At 36.5% G+C, this 13984-nt stretch overlaps 1 protein-coding gene across 1 annotated transcript in view; it reads right to left on the bottom strand.

The window, feature by feature from the left end:
• Positions 1–13984, bottom strand: part of VPS13D (vacuolar protein sorting 13 homolog D) — a 103123-nt gene that overhangs the window by 82667 nt on the left and 6472 nt on the right. Inside the window, exons 6-19 of the mRNA XM_035557564.2 lie at positions 13395–13511; positions 13068–13172; positions 12548–12718; positions 11428–11528; positions 10654–10822; positions 9455–9547; positions 8296–8506; positions 7550–7729; positions 6996–7126; positions 6185–6249; positions 5430–5608; positions 4517–4647; positions 3267–3399; positions 160–2379 (exon numbers count right to left, since the gene is read on the bottom strand). Of these exons, the coding sequence (XP_035413457.1) occupies positions 160–2379; positions 3267–3399; positions 4517–4647; positions 5430–5608; positions 6185–6249; positions 6996–7126; positions 7550–7729; positions 8296–8506; positions 9455–9547; positions 10654–10822; positions 11428–11528; positions 12548–12718; positions 13068–13172; positions 13395–13511 (4006 nt within the window). The remainder of the gene's footprint in view (positions 1–159; positions 2380–3266; positions 3400–4516; positions 4648–5429; positions 5609–6184; positions 6250–6995; positions 7127–7549; positions 7730–8295; positions 8507–9454; positions 9548–10653; positions 10823–11427; positions 11529–12547; positions 12719–13067; positions 13173–13394; positions 13512–13984) is intronic.

Genomic DNA, 13984 nt, shown 5'->3' with positions numbered 1-13984 from the left:
AAATGGATACAAATAAAAGAATTTGTCTACTGTAATTAAAATTGAGCAAGCCATTTCTGGGGGAAGGGGGAGAGAATATATAATCAGACCTACAGTCAACACCCATTTTTAGTGCTATCTATTACATCAAAATAATTAAGAATCCTCCAATTAACATACCATGGCCTTTATGTAACGATTCAAAGAAGTCATGACGAGTAAAATGGGATTCTTCCTGGCTATTAATACTGGCAGGACCTGAAGAATGTAGCCCATGAGGTATCTCACTTGTAGACTCCTTCTTGCTCATAAACTGACTGCTATTTAAAGAATACATTTTAATATCTTTAATTTCAACTTGCAGTCTATCACTTGTAGACTCATCTTCTCCTGGTACAAAATTCTGAATGCATATTTGTCCTAGATGGCCTACAAGCAGTTCATGGCTACCAGGCTTTCGAGGTATTGAGACAATTGGTGATTCAATGTTTACATTTAGTATAAGCTTAATAGTTTCACTTTTGAGAGGTGGTGATCCAAATGCATAGCCATCAGTATCTTCTAAGCTGGCAACATCTCTTGATCTTGGTGTTGTATCAAACAAAGAAACCATTTCACTGTATTCGGCAGTTTTAGTTGCCAAGACCGTAGTAACTTTGGAAGCTGCACTTTTCAGCATGCTGCGGAAATTCTCTTCCAATTCATCCATTGACAAAGTTAGTTCTTTCAGAAATTTAGCTGAGTGGTTGTAGTGTAAGGAGGCCATTTTGAGATTGAGAGAGCATTCCTCTTTTGATTTTTCTGTCAAAGTGAAACTTAAAGCATCTGGAAGGCTACTTCCATCATCAAGTCTAAAGAACAATGATTCAAGGTAATCTACATCACCAATGAGATTCTCATACCTTACTGTATTCCCTATGCTGACAACATACTGGTTCTTAATGCTGTCTTGGGTTAAATCCATAAGGTGAAGACATCCAAGAGAGCCGTTCACATCAAATTTATTACACATGGAAACATTGACTTTGGTGCCACCAATACTGGCTGTAGCAATTTTTCTGCCATATTTTTCTCCATTTGTCATGCCAACTGTCCTGAGAAGGAGTATATTCAGCCAGTGAATATCAACTGCTACCTCTGTATTCTGCACGTAAGTAGACTGAAAGGTTTCCTGCTCCCTCCAATCTCTTTCCAAATCTGCCATTAAAGGCTGAGGACTAGAGTCTTCTTTCTCCTTTGGGAAAGATTTCTGGAGAAAACCGATGAGTTCAACAATAGTCTCTGGATTAAGGATGATATCCAGGTTGTTGACCTGTAGAGAGATTACCTGCAGACTGCTATCCAAATTCATCGATGGGCATTCTGCACTCACAAACTGATACTCTAATTTTATCAGGGACTCTTGATCTTTCCCATTGTTACCAGATGAAGTGTTTGATGCTGCAGTGCATCTCTCTGTCAGACTAGCTGCATCAATGGGATGTGCATCACATGGTCCATAAACTGGTGACTGAGCCCTGCTGTCTCTAAGACTCCCCGTTGGCACATCAAAACTCAGATTCTTATGAGAAGCCATCAAGAGATCAAAATCTGTTCCATATGTTTGCATAGTATCAACAAGTAACAGGCCATGAACAGTCAGGGACACTTCTGCATCATAAGGCCTTTTCACAAAATGGGCATTGGTGCCAAAAACCTTGAGTACAGAGATATATCGTCCATTACTTTCAACACCCAGCTGCATACAGTTTACTTTGAATTCAGCCAAAAGCAGCTGAGATTCAACAAGAACTTCCCTGGTATGTTGCTCTAGCATTACAACACTCTGTGTTAGATTCATTACAGAATCATGCAAACTGCCAAGCTGGTCTACCTCTGAAAAAATCTTGTCTTTTCCTAAATGTAGGCCATCTGAAGACTTAGCTTCAGATGCACTCAGCTGTGTACACCAGTTCTTCAAAGCTGATATTTTGTCTTCATTGATATGAATTTTCAAGTCTGGTAGACTACCAGACAAGACTGCTCCTGGGTATTTTGGGTCAGATGTGTATATCAATCTACGTTCCAATTGCAGATGAACATTGAATTTTTCTACCACGTGTGTTGGACCCACATCACTATCTTGAACATGCTTCCAGTTGTCTTTCACTCGGCCCACCATGATCTGAAGGTCCATAAACGAAAGTGTGTATCTCTCATACATTTTTTTACTCATTAAGTGTGCTTGTAGTTGCTCTTCACTTATTTCTACACCAGTAAATTCAGACATTTTGATACCACTGTTGGTGCTAGATTCTGGCGGCGGAGTATTGGGAGGAGTTGCAAGAGGCGTTTTATATTCTTCATCACTTAGTTCATTGAATTCTGATGAAAAAGTATCCGCATTCCTTTTAGATTCTTCTGCGGATTAACAAATAAAAAAATAAGTAAACAAAAGTGTTCTTCCCCCCTCCTTAGGTATTCCCCATCATTACCTAATGATGGGAAACCCCACTCTCCAAATTTTCTTTCACTTTTTTTTAACTAAGTTCAAGATACTCCTAACAGGCTGATGCCTCAGTTTCACAGGGAAATCCAAATCTACCCTGTGTAAACAATGTGTTCTTTTTCTAGTTTGCCCTAAGACAGAAGATACAATAATAAAATTCTACTGTAGACAGTTCTGGGCCTGACACCTTGACTTTCAACTGCACTACAGAACTGCTCACCCTACAGCCATACTTTTTTAAAAATTAAATTAATACCACATAGTTATCTCTTTCAAAATTTTTTAACATATCCTCACACACCATAAAGTTCAGCTAGATTTTAAATAGGTCTAATTTTATTTACAAGTTCCACTGCAATTTCTTTTTAACTTTCATTCATTGTTTTCCTAGTGGAACAGGAAAGAAGTGATGATTTGTTTACGAAGCAATGATTTTAACTTTTGATATAAATAAAGAACATCAATTTTCCTTTCAGTTTTTTTTAGGCTAGCTATAGACACATCTGCTAAAAACAGAGACCCATATGACTCCAGAGCTGGAGGGCTTATTCAAAGCATACTTTCCCTGGGAGAACTGTCCCAAAAAAAGCATTCTACAGCTATATTTTGTATCCCTCTAAGCCAAAAGCTCATCTACGGTAAAGTGCCTGACACACTAGCTTCATACCTGTTCATAGCCTTCAAGAGGAGTTAAGATATCACAGGGAATCATTTCATTTAAAAGGTAATTTTACAGCCCCCCACCCTCCACCCCAAAGAAAACCCTTGTTCTCTTTGCTGCAATAATTCTAGACCATACCTTGAGAATTGGTAAGTAATATTCTTCCCAGATCTATAACAACTAACACTGGATCCACAAATTTGAAATCATCAGGAAAGATCACCTGAGGGGCAGAAATATCAAGGCACACTGTCCAGCTTTTGCTGTTTTCCTGAAAATTAAGAAGAAAGAAATAAGGGCCCACAAGAAATAGCTTCCCTTAACATAATCAAAGCAAAACCAAAACTAACAAAAGCCAAACAAATCACTCTAGTTAGGCACTTTTTCCAGCTGAAGAGCTAACTTTCACAAAGCTTCAGACATGTAAATGTTTGGCAGCTTGTTCAAAATAGCTGTTCAGACTTGCATTACAGTCAACGAAGAGACACTTTCAGAAGGCGAAGAGTTCCATGCTAAGATAGTTGAACTGAACACCCCATCTCTTGGCTGGGGAGACTGAACCTGCCTCCATAGCTTAGAGAAGACATCTATCATTTTCCGCAGAATTGTCAAGGCTATCCATAAATACAATGTGCACTAGACTGTGTTTTATCAAACATCAAATTATTAGTTGTTGAGAACAATTATCTTTCATTTCACTGAAAACAACCCTCAACAAAATTCTCTTGCATCAGCCTACAGATAAATGACACTGATACATATAGTAATGTTACCTGAAAACTGCTGGTTTAATTTTAAGGATGAATAAAAAAATAAAGGCACAAAAAATCTTGATTTTAGAAAATAATCCTTAAATAAGTGACACACAAAATTAAGTTTGACCTAACAGACCTCCAACACACACTGAAGCCAAGAAGCTGGCATGAAATTATCTCATTATCTCAGTAACAGGGTCAAGAACAGAAATATACTAATCTGCCATTAATCACAACAGGCCTACACCAGAAAAATAGACTGCTTCACAGCAAAATGGAAAAAAAATTGTTACAGATAAAAGATTTCCAGGAGAGCTTAAACAACTTTCCTCAGCTTTTACAGAAACTTCCACATCATATGTGGAGGTAATATGTTTTTATTTGACCAACAATTACACGTATAAATGTAAATGAGCTTTCAAACACACAAGCCCTTTTCTAGGTTTATCTATAGAAACATTTGATTGCAACCTTTAAGGCCAAGATGCCTAACAATACACTACCATGTGTAAAACTTCACACTTTCTCAAAAAGAACACCACACAAACAACAAAAAAGCCTTCTCTATAGAACTTTAAGTGCTAAAACATTCATTAAGAAACCCTACGTAACCACTTGGGGTCAAAAACTTACAATGAAGTCTCCCACTAGTAAACGATCGATAGTTTGCCTGATTTCAGCTTTTGTCTGCATTTTCAGCTTGTTGTACTGTCTTCTGGCAGCTTCAGCCACTTTTGCCTCTAACTCAGACTGGTACCCAAAACCTGTACAAGACATATAAAACAGGATTAGGTATAATTTTGTTCATTTGTTATTGAATCAGAAAAAAAATAGAGAGACCTACTTTGAGTTGACAGAAAATGTAAGTACTTAAACCTTTTTTTTTTTTTTCTTCAGATATCTTAACTGGTGCATTAAGAATGTCTTAATGTTCCTTATTCTCACCCCTTATCTTCCCAGAAACCAAATTTTAACAACTGAAACTACAAAAGCAGTTACTTTATGATGTTACTAGACTCCTAAACCTTGCTGTCCTGAGAAGCTTATGGAAGCTGTTTGTCCCACATCTAAAACACAAGATACCTCAAACAGCTTTAACAAAGGTCAGACTTAATTTAATCTACAGGAGAGATACAACAAGAATTTTGCCTGTACCACTACCATAGAAAATATTCTGTTTCCAACAGTCCTCTGGAATAACCAGTTCTCTAGATCCTTTTCCAGAGAGCTTACAGAAAGATTCCTCCTACTTTGGGCATTTTAATTTAGGCAGCATGAACACTCATCGTGTAGTATAGTAGCAACTTGCAATTTTAATGTAAAAGTTACAGGAGTCTGCCCAAGCAAAATCTCTTATTCAACTAAACAAGAAAATCATTCAGAGAAGTCTCAGAGCTTCCTTAATTGAATTTAAAATGGAGATTACTTTTCTTCTAGTTTACATTTCTAAAGATTAAAAAAAATCACTTTTAATTAAAAAAAAATCAACATTAAGAAAAGACAGAAAACCAAAAGAAACCCCACATCAAAAACATTAAAGGTTAACCTGAGGTATGAACCCTTCCCTTGTAGAAGAAGTCAGCTACTTTCTTAATGGCTTGTGGGTTGTAAATAATATTTAGAGGTCTGGTACTGACTTCCAGGCGCCTCTCAAAATTGCTGTGGATTGGATTTCTTTCATAAAGCATCTCAAACACTGGAGCATCAGGATCTGCAACTGAATAAAATGCAAGTTACAAAAAACAGTTGGGAAAAAAAAGCATACACAAAAAAAAAAAAAAAAACAGAAAAAAGCAAAAAAAACAACCCCAAAGTACATAACTAACCCAAAGTACAAAAAAAAAACAAAAAAAAACACAACTACAAAGTACATAAACACTAATTTTTAATTGGTACTACTAGTAGTGCCTGCCTGAAAATTCTTCATTAACTGAAAAGCAAGTAGTAAGATCAACTTCTATTATCAACAAAATTCAACATGCTTGTATACACAAACATTTTCAGGACAGGGGTCCTACAGTTGAACTCCTAACCTATTTTTTCTTTTAAGACAAGACAAAGAATAACTGCAACTCACATTGTCTTGAATATATATTTACTCACTTTGTCAGAAGTCAGACAACTTGCATGCACTTGTATGTCCTAACAAAGCTTTTATGTTTCTTGAAACTATTTGCAACAAGTATTTGCATGAATACAATGATCAAACTTTAAGCATTGAGTTTTGAAATTTCTAGTTAGTAGGAATAATCGCATATGCTTGCTTTGATCAAACATAAAATGAAGTCTTTACCAATGTTCTGATTAGTCATTTCTGAAGACAAATTCTGTAGTCCAAAGGAAGATACGCAGCCAACCTCTTTTTGCTTATAAGAATTTAAAAGAAAAACAATTGTTAGACAAATATAAACAAAGTCACTTGATAAAAACACAGAAGTCTTTATCAGTCTTCTGGTCACTTTAAGTGAATCATATGTATTGCTTGAGACTATTTTATGTGTATTTTTCTTTGATGAAATCAAATGAGAAGTATGACTCCATGAGAAAGCAAATGTAATCTACCTATGCAGTAGACAGACAAAGGTTGAAGTGCCACTTTCAGTCAGTTCTCTACAAATTACAAAGTAAAAAGACACATACGAAACTCCCATGCACTAAAGCTTTGTTTGCTTAGAAGAGATACTTAAAATCTCTTTAGCGCTTCATTATGAAAAATAACTTCCGTATTTCTGCTGATAGCGTAACAGTAAGCAGGTAAAATAAACCCTTACTTGGACCAAAGAGCTTTATGAAAAACACCAATTACTGATTAAGCAGCAATGCTGATTGTTCCGGAATGAAATCTTGTTCAACAAATTATCTTCTTGCCAACACATATAACTGTAATGTTGAAGTTGCAAGCATACAAAGCAAACAATGAAGAGTTCTATGAATGATCCTTGGAAAGGGAGAGTAAAAGTTCAAGAAGTGGAGGTTTTTCTTCAAGACTCATCTCTTTCAGGGATAAGACACAAACCAAGGGAAACATCTGTGTTGAATTTTGGTATATAACTGTTTTCATACACACTTACGCATCCTACACAGTAACTCATAGAGAGTTTTTTTCACCTACTGGATTAGGGAAAACAAGAACAGGAAATATGGTCCCTTCTGTTGCCAAATCCCTCAGAAAAAGACCACCAAGCTGAATTTTTAGAAGGGAAGAATTTCGTCGAGGAAGAGATTCTGCTAAGATCTTTACACCTGAAATATAAAGACATAAAATGTTTTTATTTCGTTTTATGAATACACACAGCATAGCTTTTATTTAAAATGTAAAACAAATCTGTTTGAAGGTCTTTTATTTTTATATATATATATTTAATTCTACTAAAATATTAAAAACTCAATTTTAAATATATAATAATGATTGTGAAGCATATATTTCTACAGTTGTTTTTCTTTCACACGTAAAATTAGATTACTATGTTGAAATCATGTGAATATCTTAACTGAAAAAACTTCTAATTTGAGGCATCAATTTCTACTAAGTGGCTTCGTATTTTCATTCTGAACTTTGTTTTAGTACAGTAATTTAAAGGACTAAAAGCAAGACTCAGAGGAAGGTCTGAAGGTAGACAAAGCTCATCTTTGCTGAGAAAGAACAAACAGAAATTGACTTTATACCTGAAAACTCCAGCTGCATAAAAGCACTCTCCTCAATATGCACCACTTTCTTCTTCTTGTGCAACAGAGTAAAAGAGCCACCTTGCAACTGTAGATTTAATTTAGCAAAAACATGATCTCTTTTTGTAAATGTATTCATGCTAGAGGCATCTGCAGCAGGATCAAAAAAATCATCTGCTCCTAATTTAAAAAAAAAGTAACAAAAAAAAACCACATCACTTAGGTTACATAAATCAAGTTCCTGGAACGCGACTGAAGAACAGAAGGGTTACTCTGAATTAAAAAAATAAATAAATACATAAAACAAAGCAGATACACCATCTTCCTTAACAAAACTGAATATTCAGTAAAACTCTTTATTTCAATTATGGTACAATAAATCCCCAATTAAGACAATCCCAACAACATGGTATTGTTACTGCTGTACACATTCACAGTACACTGCATTACCCCCACCCATCTGAACAGAAAGAAGTCCCAAAGCTCTTTGCCATAAGCATCTAAAATATTTAGAAGCAAACGTATCCCATATACCCCCTTAGAAATAAGCAAACACACCAGGCACTGAATTTTTTAACAGGTAATTAAGCTTTAGACAGGCTCTGCTGCCTAGGTGCGTCAGCTGACGCACATAATCTTTGAACAGTACTGAACCAAGAAGTTTTTTCTGTTCATCTTTATCACGTATTTAACTATGAAAGTGTTAGCAGCAATAAGAAGAAACAGAAAACCGCATGCTGACATACCTAGTATGTCTTCCGGATTCCACTGTTCCTGTTGTTCTGGCAACAGTCCTTCAAAAGCTTCACCTTCACATGTTTGCTGCGCATATCCATACCAGCCTCCCCAACCAGGAAACCAAGACTGAAGGTACTGCAGCATTCCACTGCTACTGCCACGTGCAGATTCTGCTGTTGGAGAAACTCCAGGAGAATCAGGCAACGGCTCTTTAACACTCTGTGTTTGAACATTGAAGACACATACATCACTGCTTGCAAGTGGGAGAATGTCACGAGCACACAAAAGCATCAGAGTAACAATATGATTCCATCTACTATTTACTTGGCACTCTTAAGTTCAGTATGCCAACAGTGATATTTACAATCGATACTTTGCAGATGCTCTCCTATATGGGCTAAGAAACAACAAACATACCACCATTTAATTGCTGCATGTTCATATATGAAGTCATATGAAATTATCTAAGTCTTAGTTTAGAAACACCGCATTGGGTCTGGCTGGGATGGAGTTGACTTTCCCCACAGCAGCCCATATAGTGCTGTGCTTTGCACTAAATTTTTTTTTTTTTTTTGCTAGAATGGGGTTGATACTGCATTTGCTGTTGATGCACATTTGCTAGAATGGTGTTGATAGTGCACCAATGTTTTGACTACTGCTGAGCAGTACTGGCACAGCATCAAGGCCGTCTCTCCAACCCCCATCTCTGTGAAGGCCAGCAGGCTGCAGGTGCACAAGTGGCTGGGACAGGACACAGCCAGGACAGCCAACCTACACTGACCAAAGGGTTATTGCATATTATGGGACACCATGCTCAGCAATAAAAGCTGGGGGGAGGGAGAAGATGAACAGGAGGACGCTTGTAATGAAGGCATTTGTCTTCCGGAGCAACTGCTACACTCTCTAAGATGGAAAGTACTTGCCCTGGTAACTCTGGAAAGAATACTATTGAGGAAGACCATTGTATGGTGAGGCATAAGCTCACCATGCAAGCGACACAAAAGTAAAACTTGAGGAACCAAGCATTGTTTGCCATTTTAGTATTGATACCACACTTCAAAAATCAAAACAAATACATACTAACACTCTAGCAGAACAGAAAACACCACCTCAAAATAATTCACTCAAAGATTCCAAATATTACCCTGTATGACAAATGTTTCTCACCTCAGCTAGGTCATGAAATTTATCATGAACTACCTCACATAGTATCTCCAACTCTTCGTAAGTTTGCTCATCCTCAATACGACGCATTTCTGCCTGAAAAGACAAAAAAAGGTAAAGTAAATACTCTAAGAGAAAATAGCATCTTGCTCACAAACATGACAAATCTCTCTGCACTACATTTGAGATTCATGGAAAAACTAATATGGCACTAATGTCAGGATCCAAGTACTTAAGCATACGAAAATAAAGTCATATGGGCAGCCATAATACTGACGTTCTCTGCTGTTTCAAATACTTCTATTTGGTATATTTATTTAGATTGTAAAATACATTATTTAAACACTTTCAATGATAAGAAATCTTTGCTCAACTATATCCTTCTGTCATGCATCGGGAGCAAGGTTTGCAGCACAAAATATAAACCATGGAAAGTAACCTGATTTAACAGAAAGATGAGCTTAGCCATGAGCAAAAATACTACTATAAAAATTTCCAGTACTTTGAGCTACCCCTATAGTTCACATCTAAATAATACAAGTAAGGATTACATACAACCTAAGCTTTCAATAGGATTGTACATGGTGCCCTGAACTGATTTAAGGAAACTGATTTAAGTCCCAATGCACCTAGAGATATAAAGCAGTTAATTATAGTTCACAGGGTTTCTTCCTCCTAAAGTAGAACATGGGTTGATTAGTAGGGTCATTTTCCCTCTGAATTTTTTCATCCTAACATCAACTGGAAAAAAGTTTAAAAAAATAAATCAAAGGAAAGCACCCCTGAACAACTAGCCACCATTTTCCCCACGTTACCTACATCACCATATGCATAATGTGACAACGCTTCTGATATTTAAATACATTTTGAGTCTATACAGAATGAGAGTTAAGAAAGCTTGACAGACTGACATGAGCATTCTATGAGAGCTAATTCTATTTTTGATGAAAACCAGTTACAGCTCAAAAAGTTTTTGCATAGCAAAACAAAAATACAAGAATCCTGTCATGCACACACCTCCCACAACCCCAGGATTCGAGCATTAAGAACTCAGCTGTAGTCAAAATACAGCCGGTTCCTTGAAAATGACCTGCAGTAAAATTAAATATGTTTCTAAAGTAGAACAAATTTAAATTTGGTAAGACAAAATAGATCAAATAGAAGATGATTAATCAACATTGTAAAATCTTAAATCTAAATACCTCCTCTGCAGTAGACAGTGGTTCCCCCTTCAACTTGCTATAATACATGTCAGTGTAAGATACTGCATCTCGGGCCCGATGTAATGCAAACTCCCAGGTAGAACGTCGTCTCTGCTCCCTGATCTCCGAAAGATTAGCATTCAAAGCAAAGATCCACCACTCTCGGCAGCTGAAATATTTTAAAATTACTAGATTACCAGTATTTCCAAAAAACAAATGTATGTCAAACTAGTGAAAGTTCCAGAGAGAAAACAGAGGGCAACTGATCAGAAAGGGCATCAGTATTAGAGACAGCACTTATTGGCTAATTCTACAAATTGCGTAGTATTAAGCAGTGCTTTGCAATGTCCCCACTGCTTTAATGGGATTTAGTATATCTGTTATACATCAAGCACTGTCATTAAAGCCACGATGTTGAGTTATATGGACCTGCAGTCTGACATTATACCACCTTTCTTCTTACTAAAAGTAAGATGAAACATTTTATAGGAGCTCTTTCCACAAAGAAAATTTCAGAATACCACAGTGTCTACATTGGAGAAGAACCTCCAATTTAATTTCAATTCCTGGGAACCGTGAGAGGACTGAAAGACTTAAGTAAGAATAATTTTAAGCTTGGATTATGTCTCAATATTTAAAACTGATTTATGAGGTAGGGAAATAAGACATGAAAACTTAGCATGACTACTATCTCCTATTTGTCTTCATTCAATTCTACCTAGAACATTTTTAATATCATACTAATTCAACAAGACATCCATAGATAATACTTACTGCTCTGTTACTGTAACCTTTGGTCTCCACTTCCTGAATTTAAGCTGTCGTTCCTTTCTAGCCAGTTCCTTCAAAAATCCCATGATCTGCTGATACTGCATCTTTTAGTTGAAGAGTAGACAATATCAATTTGGCAATATTAGAGTGCTTTCCAAATCAAAGGCAGGGAGGGTGAAACAACCACAGGCTTAGCTTATCTGCATCAGTGATCTGCACATGGCTTCAGAATTAAGACTGATGCTTATCATAATTTGGTTCCCTAGTGTCACCTATCTTCTTCCAGTAGCTAAAGGTTAGTGTGTGAGATAAAACTTACAGGCTTCCTTGTTTACAAACACAGAGCATGAAACTTGTCAGGTCAAGACTAGCAAGCAACTTAATATTGGCTGCTTTGTACATTATACAGACTAAAAAAACCACTAAACAAACAAAAACCCAAACAAACAAAACAACGACAAAACACATGCATCCTTCTTATTATTACAGTAAACAAAAATGTATTTTTTTGCAGTAATAGGCTGCAGAAAAATAATTAAATAATTTGGAATGCTTGATTTCAAACCGAACAACTTCTTTAGTATATTCCTTTCAGTTGCCTCTAAACCTAAAGCTTTAAGAAAGTTTTAATTTTATGCTAGGGGTATTTAATCTGTTACAAACACTACCAGTTTTGCAACCAGTGAGGTGAAGAACTTGCAACAATCCTGCAAGTATTTCACTGCTTGAAGCAACAACTCTTTGCTTAGAGATGCATAATTCAAGATTGCATTTTACCAGCAGAATCTTCAGGAGCACGGATGTATGAACAACATGCAGTAGGTGAGACAGGAAAGATACACTCCACATCAAACTACCAATTTGACTTTGCAGACATCGTGATAACCAAAAAATAAAGGAATACCTCCTTTAATCAGTCATTTTGTTAGAATCTGACCACAAAGTACGGTGCAATACAGCACACAGATACCCAAGCAATCTTGAAGCCTAACTAGTTCAGACAGTCAATGCAGCCTAACATAGATAGATAGCAGCACAGAGCTCACGATGGCCTCGTTTACTCTGCTTCTCAGCAATCTCCATCTCAGAAACTGGGAGTTAAACAAAGATTATCAGTGTTTACCTGTGAAAGCTTCAAGGGTATCGTCTCAAGCTGAATGTCACATTCAAGCCGCGGAGTCTGGCGAGACCTTAAAGGCTCCTTAGAACAATTTCTCTTCAGAAGAGCAGAAGTGCATACAGGTTCCATGATGTAATTATGATCACGGCTTTCCATACTTTTATCCATTGCTTCCTGGGGGTTACAAGAACATTTTTTTCTACATGAAGGGAGTGTAAAATATTTATTAGGATATATTGGTTTAATACATTAGGATACACTCCATTAATATATCAGTCCATTTACAAAACCTCTTCAATGTGTTCTCTCTTTAAAGATTAAACATCTGGTATGTCACAGCACAACCTTTTTGGGTTACTCACATATCCTACCATGACAGCATGAAGCCATAAACTTCTGCTGCTCTTAGAATTTATTGGACCTACTACTTTTATGTCAGTTAGGTCTAAAATATAGCAAGGAAACTATTGGAAAGAAAATAAACAAAAACACCTCTTTCATATGAGAAATCTCTCTCTCGTACCTGCAGCTGTCCAGGAGGTAGATCACCCAATAAAGTGCAATCGGTATCCCAATAAACACTGAAGTCAGCAACATCTAATTGCTTTTTCCGCATCAGTTTCTCCACCTGAAGTAGAAAAATTGAATGAAGTCAAGCTCATACACCACATGCCATGTAGTTTTTAGTTCTACATACTTGATAAACAATAGAAAATGCCCACAATCTGTTTAATAATCTTCTGGTTATATATATAAAGCTATACTTTTTACTATATATTTAGTAGCACCCATAAAGTACAGCATAACATCTTAGCTGCCATAAACTCCTGTACAGAAGAGCTATACTTACTGGTTCAAATACTGCATTTTGCATTGATACATTTTTGATGCATATTCCAAATGCAAAAGGCTGCGAAGGATTTGTGACACCATCTTCAAACCTCAGATGGACATCCTGAATTTTTAACTAGACAGGAAAAAAAATTACTAGAGACAACTATTTACATCAGAGTGCACAGCAGTACTATTTATTAATACTGAAGCCATTTAACATCGCATTTCTGCAATCCTCCAGCAAATTTCTGGTACTCATTTGGACCTCAAAATGCTGTTCCTCACTTCTGGTTTTGTACCCTCTGGTTCTATCTTCTCCTCAAATACCCCGCTCCCTGCTCTTCTCCCCCCAAAACAGTTAGCCACTTTCACAAAAGAGTGTACTTTATTTTGCTGTCTTACCATTATTCTCCATTTTTGAGACAAATATGTAACAAAGATTCAAGTATGTTTCATGTACTAGAATCATCAGCATAGGCGAGATCTACAAACTAGCAGCAGCACAAGATGACCTGAAGTAATTTTACATTGGTAAACCCTTAAAGAACACTGAGTTATGGTGGTTTCGCAGTGAATGTAAAGTCCAGGACTGTGATAAGTATAGAT

This window comes from Cygnus atratus, chromosome 21, assembly GCF_013377495.2.
Source record: "Cygnus atratus isolate AKBS03 ecotype Queensland, Australia chromosome 21, CAtr_DNAZoo_HiC_assembly, whole genome shotgun sequence".
NCBI classification, from domain to species: Eukaryota; Metazoa; Chordata; class Aves; order Anseriformes; family Anatidae; genus Cygnus; species Cygnus atratus.
Note: the sequence above shows the minus strand (reverse complement) of the source record. Positions and strands in the feature narration are given on the sequence as shown.